General features: G+C 40.9%; 1 protein-coding gene across 1 annotated transcript; it reads left to right on the top strand.

Annotated features, from left to right (window-relative positions):
- The first annotated feature begins 17,703 nt into the window (after positions 1–17,703).
- LOC147883460 (9-cis-epoxycarotenoid dioxygenase NCED3, chloroplastic-like) lies at positions 17,704–19,367 on the top strand. Its single transcript, XM_087399748.1, has one exon. The coding sequence runs from the start codon at positions 17,848–17,850 to the stop codon at positions 19,186–19,188; it is 1,341 nt and encodes a 446-aa protein (XP_087255874.1). The 5' UTR covers positions 17,704–17,847; the 3' UTR covers positions 19,189–19,367.
- Positions 19,368–23,774: the final 4,407 nt, after the last annotated feature.

Below are 23,774 nucleotides of genomic sequence, written 5' to 3'. Positions count from 1 at the left end.
TATATATATATATAAAATAGAGACCAAAAGTATGTCTCCAAAATTATGTATATAAAAAATATATGTCTCCAAAAGTATGCTTAAGCAAAATTTATCTCCAATATAGGTCTACTGCTCTGCGTTATTGTCTGAGGTACTTTCCTCCTCTGCACCGCTAGGCGGGTCACTGGGTACCTCATCCTCTACCTCTTCTAATACGCGGTCATGTTCTTCAGCGATTATGTACTCGCAATCCACGAATGCTTACACACAATCCATTATGTCCTTTACACAATCATATTTGAGGCTCCACTGGCCATGGCGGTCTCTCCACAACCTAGAAGTTCCCGTAGGTTGTGTCGTGCATTCCTCAGTCGCTCTTGCTCCACTACCCTTCGGCTTGGATACCACCCAGAAGCACGTACCCCCACGTTCTACTTCACCCAATCACTCTCTTGCACAATCTTCTCTTTTACATGAGCTAGCAGAGAAGCTATGTCTATAATCCCTACTGCAGCGTGGGGAACCGGGTTGGGGTTTAGGGAGGACACCTGTGGGTGAGGGCATGGTTGTTCCATTTAGAATCTGTTTGAAAAAAAAAAGAACCAAATACGGCTAAGGAGCATGTGAAAAAAGAACCGAATACGACTAAGAAGAGGGAAAAAGAAGAGAAGCATAAGCATAAGAGAAAAGAGAAGCATAAGCATAAGAGAAGGAAAAACATAAGCATAAGAGAAAAAGAAAGAAAGCATATGCTTATGCTTATGCATGAGCATATGAGCATAAGAGAAAAAGAGAGAAAGCATATGCTTCTGCTTATGCATGAGCATATGAGCATATGCTCATGCATAAGCATAAGCATAAGCATAGGCAAATACATATGCTTATGAAAAGAGGAGAAAAAGAGATTGAAGGAGAGGGGAAAAGAAGAGAAAGAAAGGAGAAGGACAAGGAGAAAGGAAAAAGAGCATGAGCATAAGAGAAGGAAGAGGGGAAAAGAGATTGAAAGAGGGGAAAAAGAGATTGAAAAGAGGGGAAAAAGAAGAGGGGAGAAGAAGGAAGAGGGAAAAAGGAGATTGAAAGAGGGGAAAAAGAACAGGGGAAAAGAGCATAAGCGGAGAAAAAGAGGAGAAAAAGACATTGAAGGAGAGGGAAAAAAGAAGAGAAGGAAAGGAGAAGGAGAAGGAGACATATGCTTATGCTTATGCATGAGCATATGAGCATATGCTCATGCATAAGCATAAGCATAGGCATAGGCATATGCTTATGAAAAGAAGATAAGGAAGAGGGAAAAAGAGCATAAGCATAAGAGAAGGAAGAGGGGGAAAAGAGCATAAGAGGAGAAAAAGAGATTGAAGGAGAGGGGAAAAGAAGAGAAGGAGAAGGAGAAGGAGAAGGAGACATATGCTTATGCTTATGCATGAGCATATGAGCATATGCTCATGCCTAAGCATAAGCATAGGCATAGGCATAGTGACTGTATTCTCTTTTGTAATGAGCATGGAGATTTGGCTAGTTGTTCAAAGTGTGGGGAACAATGATATAGAGATGACTTGCAAGGTGAGTAGATACCAGTAAATAGAGAAGGGACACCTCATGCTTGCACTACTTGTGCCAGGGAAGTACAAGGCCAAAAATATGGACGTGTACATGGCACCTTTAATAGAGGAGTTACAGATCTTATGGAGAGGAGTGCGGGTCTTTGATATTTCCAGAGCTCCTAGACATACCAATGATATTTTGGTCAAGGGTATCTTGATGTGGACCATGCATGACTACCCAGGATATGGAGAGTGTGTAGGTACATGGTTGTGTCTTTACATGTATAATATAGGATTATGCTTTTATGACTCTTTCGCGTGCATGTCTTATACTAACACATTCATGCACGTGTGTAGGACTTGTTACAAGTGGGTACTATGCTTGTCCTGTTTGTGGACCGGGTTTGAAACCACTTGCATGATACTGTAAACATATGAGGATAAATGTTTATGAAGGTCATGCTCAATACCTTCCGTTGGACCGTCTCGCGTGTGGAGGTCAGCTTGATCCACCACCACCATATTTGAAGGCAAGTGACTAGATTTATGCTTCGAGGGTGAATGGAGAGGAACCTCCTCATGGTATGAAGAGGCTATCCATCTTTCACGAGCTTCCTTATTGGGGTCAGTTACAAATCAATCATCTCTTGGATCCCATGCATATCTTCAAGAATGTGCGGGCTACTGTTTGGGCACACTTGGTTGGTTCCAAAGACTCGAGAGGAGTGCGAGAAGACTTGTGTGCTATGAATAGGATGTCTCGTTTGTGGCCCCAAGTGCGTGCTTCGGGAAAAGTTATCCTGCCAAGAGCAACATGGATCCTCTCCAAGAGAGAGGAGGCAGTAGTCAAGGTGGACATTGCCTCTTTTCGAACACCCACAGGGTACATGCATTGCTTGAAAGGAGCATTTTCAAAGGACAATAAGCTTAGTGGGCTCAAGTACCATGATTGGCACAAGGCCTTATAGGTATTCTAAGCTGTAGGATTAGTGTACTGATAATCATGATGCGTTAGTGTAATTATGATTATGTTATATTATTGACATGACTTCTTTGTTGATTTGATAGTTCATCCTCCCAATTACAATAAAAGTGTGCTTACAAGAAGATGTTATAAAGACTATATTCAAGATCAGTGGTGTTGTGAGGTATGCTTACTATCAAATCGCATTGATTGCATTTTCTTTAATTTAAGCTAAATAATCTATAGACTGATTATGAATATATCTTACATGGGCATGTGAAATAGGTGGATATCTCAAAAAGAGATCTCCATATCAAGCATCGAGAAGGCTAGGGTGGACTCCATCGAAGCCGTATGCTTGCTTGAGAAGCACTTTTCCTCGAGCATTATGACAACTCAAGTGCACTTGCTTGTGCACATAGTTGATGAGGTGGCCATTGTGGTACCGTTCGTAGATGGTGGATGTTTTTTCTCAAGTGGTTTACGAAAACTTTGAAGGGATTTGTAAGGCAAAGAGCAAGACCAGAAGAAAGCATGGCAGAGGGATGGCTTGTGCAAGAGTCATTAGTATATATCACATAGTTTCTTGCATCCATAGATCCCGATATGCCACAGGCTTGTTGCCATAACAAGGATGATGATTGCATCATTGGCGAGGTTCCCCAAGGAAAAGGGATGGAAAGAAAGATGAGCGAAGACCAAATGGAGAAATTCAATAAGTTTTGTACCCTCAATAGCAAGGAGATGCAGAAGTGGATCAAGAGATATGAAGTAGCCAAAGCAGAAAGAATAGTTGCAAGGAAGAGATTCAGAGTAATTTATAGGCGATTGCAACCATATCCACGGGATCTTGCCCTTCTCCCCACTCACATGTCACTTGATTGGCTACAATTGGCTCTATGTAAAGCCGAACATGATGGAGAGACAATAAACGAGTGCGAGTGAGAGTTATCATCTTGATGTATGATGCATGTAAGTTTCTTACCTCTTGACATAATTAAGTAATTATTTGTGGCAATATACACTATAAAATAGATGCATCTTCATTGTTTTAATGATGCTCTTTTGCCGTACAAAAGGTACAGTGTATTATGGTCATATGGACAATATTTTTGCATGGAATGCATCGATTCAAAGAGAGTCACGTATGATTGTGGAGTCATGGCTAACTTCACATAGGATAGTCGAGCAAGTGCTTCAGATACCAATCTTCTCTCCTTGCAGTTGGATTATTGTGGGACCATATGCGAAATCTATGAAATTGATTTCAGATGATTTAGTATTTTCATCCTTGATGTAAAATGGTTTAGAACTATTTACAATGGTCCCCATGTGACACTGAGAAAAGACAGTAGTGGATTCTTTGCAATAGACTCCACCAATGGACTAATGAAAGTGATACTTTTATTCTTCCTGAGCATTGTGAGCAGGTGCATACTAATGATTTAATTAATCGAAGCTTTCATTTTTAAAGATCCATTGATACATGTACTTAAGCATAATTTCATATATATAATTGATGGCATTTGGCACCCATCTTCAATATAGGTGGTTTTTCATCTAGATCATTCTGATCCAAGATGGTGGTACGTGATCCAAGTTGCACCACGAAGTAAGCAAATTTTTGAAGATAGAGATGTGGATATGGAGATGCCACTACCAATGCCAGATCCAATTGATCCAGATGGATCTAGCGAAGAAGATGAAGATCACAATATAAGCCAAGAGGAAGATGCACATAATGACATCGTACAGGAGGAAGATGGAGATCATGATATTGAGGAAGAAGATGATGATCATCAAGAATCACCACACTTTATTGAAGAAGATGATCAAGTCTTAGGTGAACGTACGATGCTAGAGTACGATGATGATATAAGAGATCAACTCGGTATAGAGTTAGAGATAGACTTGTTTGGTGCATTAGACTTGGCTCAGGATGAAGTCATTGATGTAAATGCTCTTCATTGATTTTTTTCATCTCAAACTTGGACATGAAGATATGAACTTCAAACTTGATGTACATGCTCTTGTACTTTTATTCTCTCAAAGGATCAAACATGTATCAAAAGGAACAAAAATTTATCATTGGGAAAAACTATCTTTAAAGTTCGGTATGGGAAAAAACACTCTCTATAAAATGTTGCTATAGGAAATTGTCTCAGTGTCGCTATATAATGACCATTCACAAGTCTAGTAAGTGTCGTTATATGGCGACTCTCTTTAAAGGTCACTATATAGTGACACTTGTCTAAAGTCGCTATATAGCGACACCTAACGAATCCCGCTTTGATTATCGATGATTAGCACCCCATGTGTGCTAATCGCTGGTGCTTAAGCATCGAAATAGGACCCGTGTGTAGTAGTGTGTATGGGGAGTCTATGGGGTTTATTAACACTTTAATGATCATGATAAACATTATGGACAGTCCAAGAATCACATAGAGTATGGATACTGTGGTAACTTAATTGGAAAAGAGCCTTTACTTTATAGCGTACTTTGTCACTTTATGTTTATTATAGTATTGCTCTATGAGACATGATTGATGGTCGAAGAGTTTATTGAAGCCACTAGATATGATTTTGGAAAATTGGAGATCATAAAAATATGGGTGTACTCTTGTATTTCTTTGGGTCTATGAGTACTTTGAGGGTCTTGGAAAACATAATTAACATATTCCCTATGCCATTTAGTGAGAATTTAATGTACACATTTGCTATGAGTTTAAATTCCTTGGCTTATGATCGAGACAAGGCACTTAAGTGTTAGTATACATGGCCCTTTTCAAGGAGGGAATGGGAAGATAAAAAGCCCATGTCCCAAACCTTCCCGGTGAATGGGGATGCCACCCCTTTTGAGGTATACTACATTCAATTATTGGATCATGTGTTGATATGTTTTAAATAATAGGGAAGGACAATTTAGACTCAAGAATAGTGAATAGTATATGAGTTATGAAGGAATGAAAGAGCACTATGAACTTGAGAAGGATAGCACTATGACATGGACTTGGACCACTAGGTCCATCCAGTTATTTGCATTCAAGAATAAATGGAGCATATCCAAGTGCTCCATAGAGCTTCATTTTGAATTAAAGGAACCATACTGGAGGTTGGAACACTTGGGGAAGTACATATTCCCCCTCGTTTCTAGTTTTTCCTTGAACACTCTCAAGAGGGACGTTCAACTTGAGAGACTTCATCGCATTGGGAGATGTAGTCATGGGCAAATGGAGCACTAGTACATACTAGGTACTACACTTTCCCCCCCTTCCCAACAATGTTACTCTAGCCTTGTCTCTAATTGCATTAGTTGCGCATCTACATTGGGGACATCGGTCTTCTACCATTAGTCTTTACAATGAAACAGCAGATATGGAGAATGCAGCCTTCGCTAGTGAGTTTTCTCACCTGACACTTGCCAAGGGAGAGAAAAAGGCACTTGACTGAGTTCACTCTTCGATTCTTCAACCTTTCTATACTTGATTATTTCTTCACTCCCATATCCACAGAAAGAATAGAATACACAACACTGAGAGCTCTAGGTAGTGCAGTGCAAGCTTAGCTTGCCAAGGTTTTTGAGACAAGCTTACTCCCAGACGACAACCTTGCCATTGGCCATCACTTGAGCTAGAACACGGGAAATGGAACACAATCTAGAGTCAAAGTGTCACCACTTCACTCTTATATATTTGTGAGACCTCCTGGGAGAGTTGGATCACTTGAGCCTGCAATAGATCTTCTAAGTCGTAAGCACATCATAGGTACACTGCTTCATATTTTTTGGTCCCCAGGACTCATCCTTTTTGTAGTCTATCCTCAAAGCTTTTAATTTTTAGCGACACTACTATGTGGGAGAAGGTCTTAGGTAATTCTAATCCAAAGTGTAATTGGTTTGTGGAAGAGCCCTGGGCAATATCAGGCTTACTATTGCATCTCTTGTATGTCCAAGTCCCTGTTAAGATCAATGATTTTGATTTTACAATGACCTCTTTGTCAAACGACCTTTGTTTGTTTGTGCGATTCCTTTCCTCTAAACGCCAAAATAATTGCCGACCTCTTAGACAGCTTGGACGTATGTCAAGATTTTTCACTCTAGAAGACTTTGATATCTAAAAATGTTTGAATAACTACTGTGGCTAATGTGTTTTCCACTGACATTAAGTCCTTTTTTGAGCATGGAAGGTTTAGCTTGAGAGTTGTGAGTCCCTTATGGGAATGAAATTTCTATGATTAGCAAAGTGAGAAAAGAGAAAACTATGGACTATTCTTTATAAAGAAGCTTGGTCCTTTCTTTTGTTTGACATACAAGTGGAGTCTTCTTTAGAAAGAACCCCATTGGTTGTGACTTACTATTGGCCTATATGCCATTTGATTAGTTGCTCACACTTTGAAATTTTACATGTGTGGAGTGTACTCTTTGTGTAGCAATTGGTATGTGCTAATTTTTTGGCACCACTTTATGATCTTGGGCATTCCCTTTGACTTTTTGGAGGCATTATTTTGGAAATAGTTTTGACATTATTTAGTATTATTTGGAAAAGCTTAGTATATTGAGAATAGGAAATAAGCTCTCCCTTTACTAATGTCAAATTCGTGGTGTTTATGAATCATCCGAGCACTTCTTAAGTGGGAGAAGTTTCCATGTATGTTTTTGTTCCCCATGGATGTTTTTGTAATCCTCCCTCTAGATAATGGAGTATGCTTACTAAATGTTTTATAGCAAAAATTTGATACACTTTATACTTTGAATGCCAACAGCTTTTGCAAAGTTAAGAATGCCAAGGTTTAGATATTGCGAATTTGGATTGAGTGACATGGGATAACCAATGTGTGCCGGCTTCCACAACACAAATAGAATGTTCTAATTTTTGTTTGGTTGTGATGGTGCCAGGTGAGTCAGCATAACTCTCCATCGAATTTGCATTATTAGATATTTGGTGTGATTTGATGGGCGCTCAAGATACAATGTTGGCAACTTTGAGTAGTACTTTGTAGCGGATTATCTCCAACAAGTGTAATGTAGGAATGAGCTATTTAATGGATACTCATAGGAACTTTTTTGCATTTCGCACAATTTGCTAATATGAATGCAAGTATTTGAGTTGACTACCACTTTGATACTTTTCATGAAGAAGCTAAACAATCATGGATTACTCCCATTTGTAATTTGAAAAGGGCAATGGTATTTGATTGCATTTGGTTGACTGAATTATTGTAAATTGGTCTAGTAGTGCTGTAGGATAGATACTTTGCTAGGACAAGCACACACACGCATGCACACATGCACGCACGTACGTGCGCGCACATGCAAACATGCATGCATGCACGTGCACGTGCGCACGCACACACACATGATCCATGAACATCCTAAATACTGAATTAAGTGCCAAAGTAGGGGTCTTCAAAAAATATTTCCTACAAGCATAAAAAAACTCTTTACTAGATATAACAGCATCAACATTTATGGTAGTTTAAATAGGTCATTTTTATTGAGGTTTAGGATTGCAAATCCAAAATTTTAAGATCTTTCACAAAAACTTTTTATGACATTAAGGCCTTTGCAAAATATAAAAAACATAAGTATATGATTAAAACACATAAGTATCTTTCATGAAAAATTTTAATGACATAAGGACTCAATAAAGTCTTAAAAACATACATATACGGTAAATTATGGCTTGTGCATAATTTTTAACAATTATGCATGATGTGACATAGGCATAGTAAGCAAAAATGGGGTACAATATTATAGACGAAGATATAAGTGCACTATTTGATTTGATTGGTGACATGGTAGCTCCCATAATGACACCCATGAAAAAAGCCCATAAGCTGGCTATTGAGTCTTTGTGTTTGTCATGTTGAGAATGCTAGGATTTTAAAGAAAATAGTGCGACATGACATGTATAAAATTTTGTCCATCATTCAAGAATGGAAACCTCTATTTCAAAGAAAACCCATCCATCATATAACTATTTGGGCTAAAGTATAAAAACTCTTCTTGAATATTATTCTAAGGAGTGCTATAGAATTGGTAGAAATTTGCACCTTTTGGTCTCATTATCCTCTCTGTTCTCAATCACATACAAGGTGTGTGCATGCACACGGGCGCGCGTGTGTGTGTGTGTGTGTGTGTGAGAGAGAGAGAGAGAGAGAGAGAGAGAGAGAGAGAGAGAGAGTCACTTATACATGCATTCTTACCATTTTTAATCAGAGTAAAAAATTAGAGGGGTACATAGTTATAGAAGTGTGGGTCATCGGGTGTATTTTTAGGATGAAAGTGTATGTCTTTATGCAAAACTTTTCCTTTATAGAGTTACAAATATTATTCCCTGCCACCATTTTCAAGGCTTTTCATTGGGTTTAAGTATATGTAGCTTCATGTACAGGTTTTTAATGAGCTAGAACCTCAAAAATCGAACCTTCTAGATGGATGTTGATGACTTGTGCCAATTGATTGGAGCTATTGGAGGGCTAGATTTGGAGCTTGTATGAGAAATTTATGTTAATTTTTGGAAAATTTATCAATTTAAAGCTATATTTGGAGAAGGCTCAAGATTCACCATTTGGCCAATATTCGACCTAATTTTTTGTGTGTTTTTTAATGCATGCTTATGTAGGCATCCTCACTAATATATTAAAAAAGTTCGGACCTTATGAAGCCAATGGACATATGAGAATAATAGATTAGGATATTGATCAATAGTTCATAGTTTATGGTTTGATGTCAAGGTTTAAAAAAGCATGTCAAAATATTCTTCCTTTATTGCTAGTTATTTTATTCATGCTTAGAGATTTCTCATCATTAGGATTGCCCTATTTGGATGACTCCTTTTCTTTCCATATTGATGTGAACTACTAAAGGAGAGACCAATTTTGAATTAAAAGTGGTCATGGCATGGAAAGAAGAGGTTTCTCCCTTGATTCTCCTAACAAAGTTGTTCCTAATGCTCAGGACTTGATTGTTTCTTTATTCCTTATGCTTTTATAAATAGAGAACATTGAGTGATTACACGATTAAGAGAATCTTGGTGACTCTCATGGTTTTGAACGTGGCTAATACAAAACCATGTTCTCAATTATAATATTCACTATGCATAAGATTATCAATAGCAAGGCTAGGCTTTGTTACCAATTAATCTTCTTACATTCTCTTGTCTATCTAGGGTCCATGACTCCAGTTGTACTGTGGGGAATACCATTCAAACTTGCAATTATTGTCTTCATTTAGCTTGTGGTAGATAGCATTCTTGATTGTCATTCCGATGATTGCATCTTTGCAATTGACCATCATGCCCATCATCATTGTCATTTGACCTTCCAAAAAAGTGAGTGCAACTTATGATAGGCAATTTAGTGCTACTTGGGAACTCTTCTAGCTACATAGTCATCAAACAATAGCCTTGTAAAATAATTTCAATCCACAAATACTTATACCTCAGGACTCTCAACGGCCTCTCTAAGCACCAAGCACTACCAAAGCATGAGAGTGACCTAGGCTAGGCAACACAAAGACTTCACACTTTCTGAGTAAATAAGAAGTAAGTGCCCACCAATAGGTACACTACCCATTTAGTATTCAAACTAGCTCATCCATAAGAATCCCTTTCGAACATTCCATGCAGATTGATTTCTCAACCATCTATAAGTAAAAGTTATGGAAAACTCATGTCAATTGTATGGTGTTAAATTTGAATCCATTAGAAATAATATGATAAATTCCATTTAAAGGATCATGCCATCATAATCCGTCTTGCAAAACAACAAGGCGACTCTCAACATATTGGCAATTGGTGTGCATGTCCTTATAATTGTTTAATCTTAAGCTATGGAAAACCATCAAGTGTCAAACACAATCAAGTGAAATGTGACAAAAACTTCCACTTGTACTCATTTTCTTGGCAAGTTCCTTTCTTTTCTTTGATGGCTTTCTATGAGGTATTTGCCATGGTTGATCAATAAATAATCTTAAATTCCAGAGATGATTACCCATGCATATGCTACATGTCATTATGAGAACACAAATGGGAATCTTATTGGTACATAATTATTTGGTACTAATTTCTTTGTTCCTATCCTCTAGATCAATTCATTTATGTCTTTTTCCTACAATTGATGTATTATCCAATTCATCTTATCTGATTTTCACTTGCTACCATCAACATGTCTTCTTTTTCAATGTCCAGTGATGTTTCCATGATTATAGTAGCATAATTAACCATTGGAATGAACACTAAATTGCTATATTATCCTTTGTTTATGTATCGATGGTGATACTATGTCTTGCCTTGTTGCACATTAGCTCACTGGTTGCAATGCCATAATTGTAACTATCACGATTTCTAAACGTCTTCGTTCAATAATGCAAGACTCATTTAGTATCAAATTTTCATTTGCATCCCTTGTCAAAATTGTAGTTAGAAGATAACGCATTCATTATTAATAATTTAATTAAATAGATTAGTTGGGGAGTCCTAGACAAGTTATAAGGACTTCATATATGTACATAATTTAAATGTTTCTTTTAAATATGACCATTTTTACTTTCAATATTTTAACTAGTTGGTCAATTGCATGAGATTTACTTTTGGAACAACAATGCTCTTCACTCATAGACTAGTTATGTCCCTAAGCCATTGCATAGGGTGTAGCTTTTGGGATTTGTTGACTATCCTTGAAAAATTTAGGACTCCCATTAATGCTATTTTGGCATGCAAGGATGGAATAGACAAAAACTTTTGTGGTCTTGTTTAGATTAGCACACATTAGAACTTTAAATTATTTTAGCTAACAATTTTACTAGATTAAGCATTTGTGGTTTTGGTGAGCTAGTGAATCTTTGCTTGCTATGAGTGTGTTCAATGCTTGCAAAGGGTGTGTCCTTTTCAATGCATGATTTCAATTACAAGTAGTGCATCACTAAGAAAAAAGTGTTTATCCACTGTTTTATAACCATGTTCAAGGAGGCCAATGGTTGATGTTTTTAGGCAGCAAGTTGGTTACATTTCATCAAATAATGGATAAGTAGCTATGTATGGCTTTTGAAAGTTAGTCATATGAAACAAAGAGAATTGCAAAACAACAAGCACTACCTTTAGAATGTAGACTGGCATCCAATCATATAATGAACTTATTGCACTATCTTCTTTGCAACATGAAGTAGGAAATGAACTTTAGAATATGGAGAAAAGGAGCATGACATGTACAATATCTAGACTATTTTACATTGCACTATAAATATATGGTTTAAGTTGCAAGTAGTGCCCCTTCATTAACAAAAAATACTTTGGCATGGTTTTATGATCAAGCTCAAGGAGGCTAATGGTTCAATTTTTAAGACACCAAGTTGGTTATATTTTGTCAAATATTGGATAAGTAATTATGTATGGCATTTGCAAGTTAGTATGAAATATATTCAATAAAACTCACCAAAAATTACAATTCCTAAGGCATTTTACCCAAGTATTTGAAATACATAAGAGAATTGCAAAACAACTAGCACTATATTTAGAATGATTGCATCCAATTTCATCTAATGAACTTATTGTACTAGCTTCTTTGCAATATGAAGTAGAAACAACTTTGGAAAAAGAAGAAAAGGAGCATGGCATGTAAGATATCTAGACTATCTGTTCATGTTGAGATATAGATAAAAGGAAAGTTCAACTTAGGGTGAAAGCGCACTATGATGTTTGTACTATTGGTTAGAATACGTACTTACTATTTATAGTAATTTATTGAGAAATTGGTGTAAATATCACACATATTGTATATATTATACGTAGAAGCATGACCACAAGCTTGTGATTGTGGATATGGAAAACTAGTAGCTCCATGCACGTGATGAGGAGAGAGAGGAGCACTAAAGATGAGCGCACTCTACTGGAATTTTCATGAAAGGTAGTAGTTGCATGGCAGATGAAGTGTCTATTAGTAGCATGTGGTCCTAGGAGTTACTTTGACACATCTTTAGCAAAAACTAAAAAAGAAAAGGTTGCATGGGTGAATGTAAGTTGAAAATATATCTGAGGTCGTTTTTTGCATGATATTCTGCTTTTGAAGGGAATTGTATCACCCAAAAGCTATAGAGGTCGTGCTTAATATGCAAGAGCTTATTTGGAAGGATAGAGAGTCTTTGGATGAGATCCTGGTACAGGAGGGTTGTGGGAGTTGCTTTATAGATGCAGTTTTCACAGATAGGCGAGTGGTATATAGACCATATCTAGAGCTACATATAGAATTTTGACGTGCTTTCTAAATCAAAGTTGTTGATCAAACTAAGAGCTAACAGTGAATCAATCCAACTTCTGTATTAAAAGTTATTTCTTATGGGAGGACTCGAGGTAGTTGAGAGATAGTGCACCAGTTTTTGGCTCTGGTTTCTACTTTGTGCACTTGTGTACACATGCAAGATGGTGTGATGTAAGGTTTATTTTTCTTGCACTGAGTCTGGCACTGAGATTCCAGAGTTGTTAGAAGGAGCATCGGTGCTGCCAAGTGCTTTTTTGTAGGTTGTTGCAGGCTGTTGGCTTGCAAGTTTGCTGTTGGGCTTAAGCTAGGGATTTCATGCTTTGAGAAGAAAGTATTGGAAAGTTTTATGGCGAGTTGAGGAGACGATGTGTGTAGAAGCTATTATAAATTGGTTTACAAGATTGCTAGGTGTACCAGAGACATGTTAAGAGATTCTTTGGGAAAGCATTGTTTAGTTTAAGTGGGAGGGAGCTTCATATCTAATCCTGGGGGGTTCTCCAATAAGTTTTGTAGTTTTTCTTTAGTGTTGTGTGATTTGATGACTAGATTGCCTTCTTGGTTCATAGTTCTCAGATATGTGGTTTATAAGAAGTTATGTGTGCATATCCTTGACTTCTATTTGAAATGGGATGTATTGTTGATGGTATAATGGCAATCCCCTTGTTGCTCTACCCATCCTATTAACATCCTTTTAGATACTTGCAAATCCAAATATTATTGTTTGAAGGGTAGACTCGAACATGGATGAGACATATTTTCAGATACTTAAATCGAATTCACATCTTCTTGTTTGAAGGGTACACTCAATGCACATTTTAAACATCTGAAGGCTTGTAGGTAGCGCGTTCAAGCTTTTGTTTCTGTTAGAGAGCCACCTTTAGTGCACGTCAGCTAGAGAGAACATGGGACAAAGAACAAGAACAGCCAAAGAAATATAAAGAGACTCAAAACTAGTCAAGTAAGTGTGTGACCCTTGGGTCTCTCTCTCTCCCTCTCTCTCTCTCTCTCTCTCTCTCTCTCTCTCGTTAGTTGCATTTTTTAATTTAGTACCTTGCTGGCTATGAATTTTATTAATTTAATTTTGATAGAATGAGTGTGATACTGGTTGCCATTGTGATTTGTGTTCTAGTTTAGTATGTCTCGTTGCTTCTTGATGTTGATTTTTGCAATGTCTTCAAGGGAAAATCAAGCATCATTTCAAGTGTTATCTTTCAACTTCATCTTACTAGTCTTTAGAGTCACCAATATTGGTCTTTAGATTTAGTAGCATTGTATATGACCCCCATATCTAGGTGGAATTTGTGTGGTTCTTTTGAGAATAGATAATATTACACTCCATTTCTAAGAATTTTCCCAATTCAGAAGAGGTCCTCCCCCCCCTCCCTCTTCAGTGTCAAGAATGGACCAGCATTATAGACTAATTGCTATTTTAACTATTTAAGTACTATCTGTTTCTCAGCTACAAATACTTTATAATTATGCTAGCATTGATTTAGTACTATTGTAGTAGTAAATAACTAGTATGTAAGGTAGTATAGTTGGATTAGTACCAAACTAGTTCCTTGTATCACTAAATGCAAAGGTAGGAGGTCATCAAATTTCCTCCTTCATGTGAAAAATCAATGTGTAACAAATTCCTATGTGCTAAAATTAGTTTATGCCAATCTGCCCCCCATCCGAATGAAAAAATTGTTTGTGTTGGAAATAAGGTCGTACATTTTCAAAAGAGGTTTCCCAAATTTGATTCAAGGATGCTAAATTTCTAAAGGGGAAGGGAAGATTATGTCAATATTAAAGATAGGAACTGAGGCCATCAGTTGAAAAAAGGCAAGAGACCATGAGGGCGTTTTATACTTAGGATAGGACATTGAGAATGAGATTGTCTTATGATGGTAGAAGATCATAAGGTAAAAGGCCCAAGGCCCATTGATATACTTGGGTATTTCTACACATAGACTTAATATTAATACAAGGGCATAGGAAAGAGGACTTTATAATGCTAAGGTCCAATTGAAGACATAAAGCATGCAAGTAGTCTCAAGTGGTAACCATAGAGCTAAATGATGGGTTCTAGAGGGAGCTTTGGAGAGAACATAGGTCGAGGGGATCATGTATAAGCAATCAAGGATGATCTCTTGAAGGCTCATGGTTCAGGTGAGACCTTGATCTCTGATATACACTCGATATACATAAGATAAGACACGGAACATGAGCGGAACATATAATGTTTCATCTGTCACCCGATGGTTTGTGGAACACACGAGAAGGAAGTAGGTAGGCACATGAGCTCATTTAGATTATTGATAAAGTAACATAAATAATTCATCTGTCCGATTAGAGCAAGCTCATAGGTTAATAAAATTTTAAAAGCATCTCAAAGAAAACATATGTAATGGAGAAGGTAAGAAAGCTTAAAAGAGATAGAAGTTAACATGAAGATACTTGGTAGAGTCTGTTAATTTATAAATGAGATAAGAAGCTAAGAAGGATTAAAAGAGATAGAAGTTAACATGAAGATACTTGGTAATTCAATTGCATACAAGATTAGCTGAGGGCTCAATTGCATACAAGATGGAAGATTAGACTAGTTACAAATTTGTCCAAACAAGGCCCTAAGTTAGTGGTACCACATTTGGAGATGTGGTTCAATTGCATACAAGATTAGACGTGGGCTTATTGCATTAGACTAGATGTAAAATTGTCTAAACATGGGCCTAAGGTAGTGGTATGACATTTGGAGCCCTCATAATATAGACTAGATGAAGGGAAAATGATCCTTTGCTAGTTTGTGTGTGGATCAACAAAGCAAAAAATTAAAGACCTTAGATTTTAGTATGGTATGACAAATGTTAGATTACTAATTTGTTGCTTGTCACATCCAAAATTATCTTGCAAAAGTATGACTAATTTTCATGTGAAAAATATCAGTAATGGAGCAATTAGTGTATATCATTGATGAAATAAGACTTACTGAGAATGATAGAAGTTAAGGAGAGAATTGAAAATTCAACGATATATACATAAAGTGTGGAGTGTAGGACTTCAAAGTTATGAAAATTGACATTGTTTGGTTGAAGGATGTTGAGAGCGAAAGGGTATGTGAGGCAAGTTGTGATGTAAGGAGGGGTAGTAGTACTATGAGCAGGGGTGACTGGGTATTGACTTGAAAACATAAAATGTATAACAAAAGAGTCATTGTGTGAGTAGGCAAGTTATGATGTAGGAAGGGTGGACGAAGTATTGACTGAGAAATATAAAATGCATAAAGGATAGATATGGTGGTAACACAAAATATGTGTGTAAGATGGAAGTGAAAGGTGAAGGAAATTATTGACTCAAAGACTTGGAAGGTTAGTACATTGGAGAAGGCAATGCGAATAATTGGAAATAAAGGTGAAGGATTTTTTTAAAAACTATTGACTCAAAGGCTCAAAGGAAGGTGCGAAATGAAAAAAAAAGTGAAGAAATATTTTTTAAACTATTGACTCAAAGGCTCAAAGGAAGGTGCATTACATTGGAGAAGAGGCACACTCTAATGACTAATGCAAAATAATTGTGTGAGACGTGAAGGAAACGTTTTTGAAACTATCTACTTAAGGAAGGAGTAGTACATTATAAAAGGAAGGTGTAGTACATTATACAAGGCAAAAGACCGACTACCAAATGCGAGAACAAAACAAAATACATAAAGGATGGATTGCAATACAAAATACACATGTGCTGAGTCGTATGGAAGAAAAGGCGAGCAATTTAAAAAAAAGGAGTATTGAAGGGAAGATTTGTTCGTGATATGGAAGGAACGTACAAGGCAGGAGAGAGAGAAAGGAAGGATAGGGAGGTGATGTGGGAGGATGTGGAAGTGTGAAAATGCATGTGGGGGGAAAAAAGAGGAAGGAACGTGGGGGAATGGCAAAGGGGGGAATAGGTTCAAACAGGGAAAGGGGGAGTGTAAATGAAAATGGAACGGAAGTGGGGGGGCCCATTTTACGCGCCGCAAAAGCGTGGACGGCGAGGCGCGTTTGGTTGGCGGACGGAGATTTGGGCGGACAAGCCCCTGGCCCGCCCCACAGGCGGCAACAGCGCCAGGTAGATCGTGCCGTTATAGAGACGCCGGGTCACGCGGCCGACCGTGGGGCACAACAATCGCAAATATCGGGCGGACAAGAAAGTGACCGGACGGCCGCCCTGCGGCTGCCGGGAGGCCCCCGTTTTTTCAACCCCGCCCCCCCGGGGAAAAAAAAAAAAACATTCACCGCCAGACGAGTCAAAAAAGACCCCAACACTCCCGCAATCTGGCGATCGGCCGCGCTCGGCGCGCTGCGGGATGCGCGCCACGTGCTCCCTCGGGCTCGCCCCCTGTCCATCCTGCCACCGGCAGGTGTCGGCGTGGCGGGGCCCGGGACTGCGCAACGGTTGATGTAATGGTGCGGGGGCGAGGCACACGTGTCGGTAGCAGAGGGTTCAACTAACAGGGCATGACTGCGCTGTCTGCAGCCTCTCCACACAAGGGAAGAGCCCTTTGTATATTAAGCATAGGAGCCCCCCTCAGTTTCTCAACACACTCAAAGCTAAGCTTTTTACTCACACTCTCTTCTTCGTCTTCTTCGTCTTCGTCAACTTCTTCTTCGTTTCTTCGTCTTTCATGCTTCTTCGTTCTTCGAAGCTCCCCCCGCCATAGCCATGATCTCCCCCGCAATGCTCCTCCACCCCTCCTCCTCCTCCCCTCGCCCCTCCCTCCCCCCCCCCACCTCCTCCCGCCTCGCTGATTGCCGCCCCCCTCCCCCCCAGCACCTCCACCCCCCCTCTTCCCCCCCCCTCCCAGCTCGCGGCCCCCTCTCCCTCCCCTCCCCTCCCCCCCGTCTCCCCCCCTCGCCCCCCCAACGGAACCCCTTCCAGCACCTCGTTGCCTCCACCCTCGACACAATTGAGCGCTCCCTCATCTCTTCCCTTGAGCAGCAGCACCCTCTCCCCCCCACTGCTGACCCAAAAGTCCAGCTCGCCGGGAACTTCTTCCCTGTGCCCGAGAACTCGGTTCAGCATGAGCTCGAGGTGGAGGGCAAGATTCCCCATTGCCTCGAGGGTGTCTATGTTCGAAACGGAGCAAATCCCATGTTTGAGCCCGTAGCTGGACACCATCTCTTCGATGGTGATGGAATGCTCCACGCAGTCCGATTCAAGCAGGGCCTGGTGAGCTACGCCAACAGATTCACTCGCACTCACCGTCTCAACGAGGAGGAGAAGCTCGGAAGGGCCCTCTTTCCCAAGGCAGTTGGGGAACTCCATGGGCACAGTGGAGTAGCCCGCTTGCTACTCTTCTATGCCCGCAGCCTATGCGGCTTGGTCGATGGAAACAACGGCATGGGGGTCGCCAATGCAGGAGTTGTCTTCTTCAATGGCCACTTGCTCGCAATGTCTGAAGACGATCTCCCCTACGCCGTCGAAATCACAAGCGCTGGCGATTTGCACACGTTGGGAAGGTTCGACTTTGACGGCCAGTTGAGTTCCGCCATGATTGCGCATCCAAAGGTGGACGCAAAGACGGGAGAATTGTTCGCACTGAGCTACGATGTAATCAAGAAGCCATATCTGAAGTACTTCAAGTTCTCGCCCGATGGGAAGAAGGGGCCTGAGGTTACCATCTCGGTGTCAGAACCCACTATGATGCATGACTTCGCAATAACCGAGAATTTCGTGGTCATTCCGGATCAGCAAGTAGTTTTCAGGCTTCCAGAGATGTTGAGGGGTGGGTCCCCGGTGGTGCATGATCAGAGCAAGATGCCTCGCTTCGGAATCTTGCCCCGGGATGATGAGGATGAGAGCAGAATCGAGTGGATTGACGTCCCGGATTGCTTCTGTTTCCATCTCTGGAATGCTTGGGAGGAAGGAGATGAAGTTGTTGTAATCGGCTCTTGCATGACTCCTCCAGATAGCATCTTCAACGAGCATGATGAGTCCCTCCGAAGTATCCTCTCAGAAATTCGCCTCAACAGGAGAACTCGTTCCTCCAGCAGGCGAGAAATCGCCTCAATAAACCTTGAAGCTGGCCAGGTTAATCGCAACTTCCTGGGAAGGAAGAGCCAATTTGCATACTTGGCGATAGCGGAGCCCTGGCCCAAGGTCTCAGGCATTGCCAAAGTGGATCTCCATGCAAATGGCAGCCCGGACGAGAATGTTGTCACCAGGTTCATGTACCCATCAGGGTGTTATGGTGGGGAGCCCATGTTTGTTCCTCGTTCGAGCGATCCTGCAGCTGCTGAGGACGATGGGTACGTCCTTACTTTTATGCACAACGAGGAGACGGGAAAATCTGAGCTACTAGTATTGGATGCTGCATCTCCGTCTCTTGAAATGGTCGCGTCAGTCAAGCTCCCTTCAAGAGTCCCATACGGCTTCCACGGGACATTCATCAGCGCTCAGGAGTTGGAGCATCAGAAATCCGGTTTTCTGTGAATCCTCACGTAGTAGTAGCGGTTGTAAGTGTGTACAAAATCGACATTCCCTGGACTTGGGGCGTGTATGATGCCGCCCAATCCAGAGCTTGTACCATACAGACAAGACATACCACCTTTTTTGGGCACTCTTGCCTTAGAGTCTGGCTCCTCCATGAGCTCACAGCTAATTTTTTGATACCTCATATACTTGATGGAGAGCGCAATAGCGCTACATGTAATTGTGGTCAGAGGCTGGCGACTTAACTTATGCCTGCCCTACACAATCACTTGTTATTGGCTCGACTTAAATCTTATTTTCAATAAGAGTTTTTATTTCGTGTAAAATTGGCTTCATTGTTCTAGTAGGGATTGGATATGCTTTGCACTAGGAGATGAGTGAGAAATGCAATCTACTAATTCACCTTCTATGTCGGGGCTACATCCGTAAAGGGCGTGCTAAGTTTGGATGCACTTCGTTACATAGGGTGGGGGCTCTGTGGTAAGGCATCGTTAGAAAGGGCGTTCTTATCATGGAAGACGTTATGTTTGGCGTCTCACATTTTCTTCCATTAGTCATGAACTGGATTGGGGTAGGGGCGTTCGTAACGTGGCTTTCAAAGCTCGAAATCGGGGTTCCTCGTAATAATTCGAAGAGAGCTTGCTAACGATTTGAACTTTACGGCTAAAGCTTCCGCCAATGAGCAAAAGTTGGACACGTCAGTTCGTTCAATTGAAGAGAGTCTAGACTGGACGGTGCAAAGCTTTTCGCTACATCTACGTGGTGAAAAATCCACAGCTCCTTTCACGGAATTGCGGGCTGAAGTCGCATGAAAAGACTGTGGCGGCTAGCTATAGGTCGAGGATGTGAACGAGGATTGCGGTGGACGTTGAAGGATACAGTAGAGTTTTGGCTATCCGAACTATGTTATCCGAATTTTGTTGATGGTAAGTTATAGATTGCCTGAAAGCGGCTGAAGAGAGAGAGATCTAGATGAGTTGAGCAGCGTACAGCTGCGAAGTAGTCTGGAACTTGTAGCTTGTAAGGACTGAGATGCAGGAAGGAGGTATCTTTCGATGCACGTCAAGAGGCAGCAGGGAAATCGGGTTGAAGTCTTGAAGAGCTTACACCTGGTGATAACGCCAAGAGAGCATGGCCAGAGTATAAAACGTGGCACAACACTGAGACCTTCACGTTAATTTTAGGGAATCGTCGAAGAAAGGCTGGTGCATTGGATGCATGAAAGACACAGCCTGTTGAGTCGAAACTTGCAGGCCTCTTTCGAGGGTACTAGGTAGCCATAGCCATTACGCACGGCCATATTTTATTGAAGCTTCAAAGCTTTCATCCATTCATCCATATCCATACATTTAACGACCTCACTACCACTCAATCGCCATCTGCTTAACGACCACCTTCTTCCTCTGGCTCGCGGCAGCCTTTTTGTCTTCATAACTTCCCCCTTCAAATTGCATCTCAACACTTCACAATGCGCATCGCTTCATAGCCTAGTTCGACAGCTGCTTTGGATAAATTTGGCATTCCGCTTGATACGTCCATGCTCCAGCCGCTTAACTGATTAAATCCCGCTTCTAATTGCCTCGTTGTACTACGACGCGAATCCTCCGTCCATGGATGTCACACACTCGGACGTCTCATCTTTCTGACAAGGGGATGACTCTTATGCGCACATCTGTCATCAAAGACTGCCCCGCCTTTGAATTTCTCCGTCCGGAATTTGTTCATGCACATGATTATTGTAATTTGTCCCTTCCCTCTCCGGTCGTTTTGTCAAACATGAGGTGAATCGTCTACAACGAATGTGCCGTTGTCGAATTTTCATCGAGCTAGAAAGGCTTGCAAATTTATTGAGAGCTAGAAAGTTGCCGACAGAAGGGACAGCGATAGCGGCTGGTTCTTGTGTCAAGGTGTAGTTCCAGGAGCAAGGAGTCAAAAGGTAGAAATTGTTTATTGGTGTCGAACTTCGTGGCAGTATGGACTCTGGAGTGATGAAATCCTTGCCAGGAATCAACTGTCGGCCACCTCTTGAAGTTTGCCCTTTTCACAGTCCGCGAGAAACTAGAGGCGAAGCGCGGATCATTCTCTGATGAATGGAAGAATTTCTTTGAATGTAAGCAGTCACATGAGGCACGACGCGATAGGTACGCGCCAGATGAGAAACCAGGTGTTGAGAGCTACAGAAATTCCGGTCCTGGTGCTTCGCGAATAGCATTTTGATCAGATCATTGGTGTCCGCCACGATCGGTTGTTCATGCTCTTCTCAAGGCTAGGATCACGAATTCCTACAAAAGCTACGAAGGCTGCGGGTTGTGCATGGGTTAGATGCTCTTATTATGTAGATCCAACTAAACGAGAATAAAACATTTAAAAAAATAAATAATAAAATAATATTTACAAAAGCTCAAACGAATTATTATTTTTTTCAATCAAAGCCTCGTTGCATGCACACGTTGACAGCGTGGCATTTCCCAATACTTTGTGTTTACTTTTTGGTTTTTTAAGTCATCCACTCCTACCCACCCAATGAGGAGAAGCATACCCCTCATAGCAAAACTCAGCGTCCACATAGCAAAACTCAACGGGCGTTGGCAAATTTGGGCATTCGTTCTTGTGCTAGCTTGCAAACTACAATGTGATGGGACATATTGCAAACCTCTCTAGCCAATCGAATCGAAAGTATGTACTTCTAAACTTTCAAAGATGTGAGAAGAACAAATTATGTTGTCACCCAACCCCAAAATGCTTGGCCAACAAGAGGTTTTTCAGCTCCAATTGGGTGTGGCAATGTTGAGTCTTGGCTCCTAGATTATTGGGGCATTGAGTGGGAACATATAGTTCACATGAAAATGTGGCATTTTTGTTAAATTGGATGGGGGTGGCAATGTTGGGTCTTGGCTCCTAGAATATTGGGGCATTGAGTGGGAACCATATGGTTCACGTCAAAATGTGGCATTTTTGCAGGATTGGAGTTGAGTGGGAACACCCTCTTAGGCTCTTGCTTACACTTCTATGGATGAACTACTATGGAAGCCTAAAGGTTAGTGCCTCCAAGATTTGAACCCTTACCTTGAGCATTGGAAATCCAATGCCCAAACTGCTAGACCAAAATCCTTGAGCCATTGTGTTTTACATTTCAAAGGGGGGCATGCTTTACACTTTCAAAGAGGGGCATGTTTTACACTTTCAAGGAGGGGCATGCTTTACACTTTCAAAGGGGGACGTTTGAGAGGCTACCTATATAGGAGTCGTTGCAACTACACTTGGACAATCTGGTAAAAAAGGTGCCACCAATTACATATAGAACTATAATTGCTCAACCTTGTGGATTGAGGATTCTCTCTCCTATGCTTAACACGTCCCTAGTGGTTTGAACATTCTCTCTCTAATGCTGGGGTCACAAGTTCAAGTTTTGGAGGAGGCGACAACACCCTCCATAGTTGTTTTAACAAGAGCCCTTTGATTGCCCTTAAATTGGGGTCCTCTATGAGAGGCCAATTAAGATCATTCACTCATATAGTGGGCTAGTTGAAGGTCTGTGTTTGCCTTAGCTAATGCAGTTTCTAGTGGCATATTCTTGATCTAGTAGTCATTGTACCTTTAAGCTAATCGCAATCCACAATGCAACGGAAGGCATAGCCAATGATTCCACCAATATGTATTTCACATATCAACCCATTCAAAAAATTAGAGGATCCAATGTTATGCTAAGTTGTATACCTAAGAGGCTGTCCGCATACCATGGTAGAGTGGTGACATGAAGCTGATAATGTGAAGGTTGTTAGACAGTGCCGTCCAGCATGGGTGACGTCTCATACTTTGGTGTGATCTTGGCTATAGCCAGTGAGGTGCGCTGCCACCCCCCTCGTCACTTGTAGTTGCGTGGTGGCGGTCGTGGAGCAAGGTTGGTTTGATTGATGATGACAAGTGCTCCATGGTGAAAGTGCCATGTAGGCTCACATCTCCGGAGGGAGATGTGGAGGGTATACCCTCCATGAAGGTACGTTAGATAGTGTCGATGCAAAAGCTGGATCTGCGAGTAGGATCCCTTGATTGCAGAGGATGAGGACATAAAAATTTCAAGCGCTCAGAATATTCCCTTGCATATCATTTGGGGCATGCAAGAATGATTAAGAAGGTTCACATGGAGGATGAGATCATGGGGCGTGGAGAATATGACCCTGAGACAGAGTCACTTATGGTAGAATGAATGATGGTGCTAATTGGGCCACCATGAACGTCAGGCCCGTATGGAAGTGAGGTGTAAAATTTAAATGGGCTAAGGATTTTATCCAAAGGACAAGTGTGAAAAGAACGATAAGGGCCCACGATGGAGTATGGTCACGTGAAGCTGTTGGGCCCGGTTGATGAGTTTGCCCATGCCTGGTTGCCTGGGATGTACAGGGCGCCGAACATTTCTCTTTTGTTCTGTTTCTCTGTTTTGTTTTCGCTGTTCCTCTCATATTCCCATTCCTGCAGCCTTTGCCCACCTTCCCATTCCTCGCCCATCCCTCACGGCTCTCGGATTTACGCCGCATCACCATCGCCCTCCCTGTTCGCCTTTCCTTCATGTCTCTCCCACTTCCCTT

This window comes from Dipteris shenzhenensis, chromosome 28 (genome assembly GCF_047967505.1).
Source record: "Dipteris shenzhenensis isolate YYH24624 ecotype China chromosome 28, Dip_SZ_1.0, whole genome shotgun sequence".
Classification (NCBI taxonomy): Eukaryota; Viridiplantae; Streptophyta; class Polypodiopsida; order Gleicheniales; family Dipteridaceae; genus Dipteris; species Dipteris shenzhenensis.
This window is presented reverse-complemented; position numbering and strand designations above follow the sequence as displayed.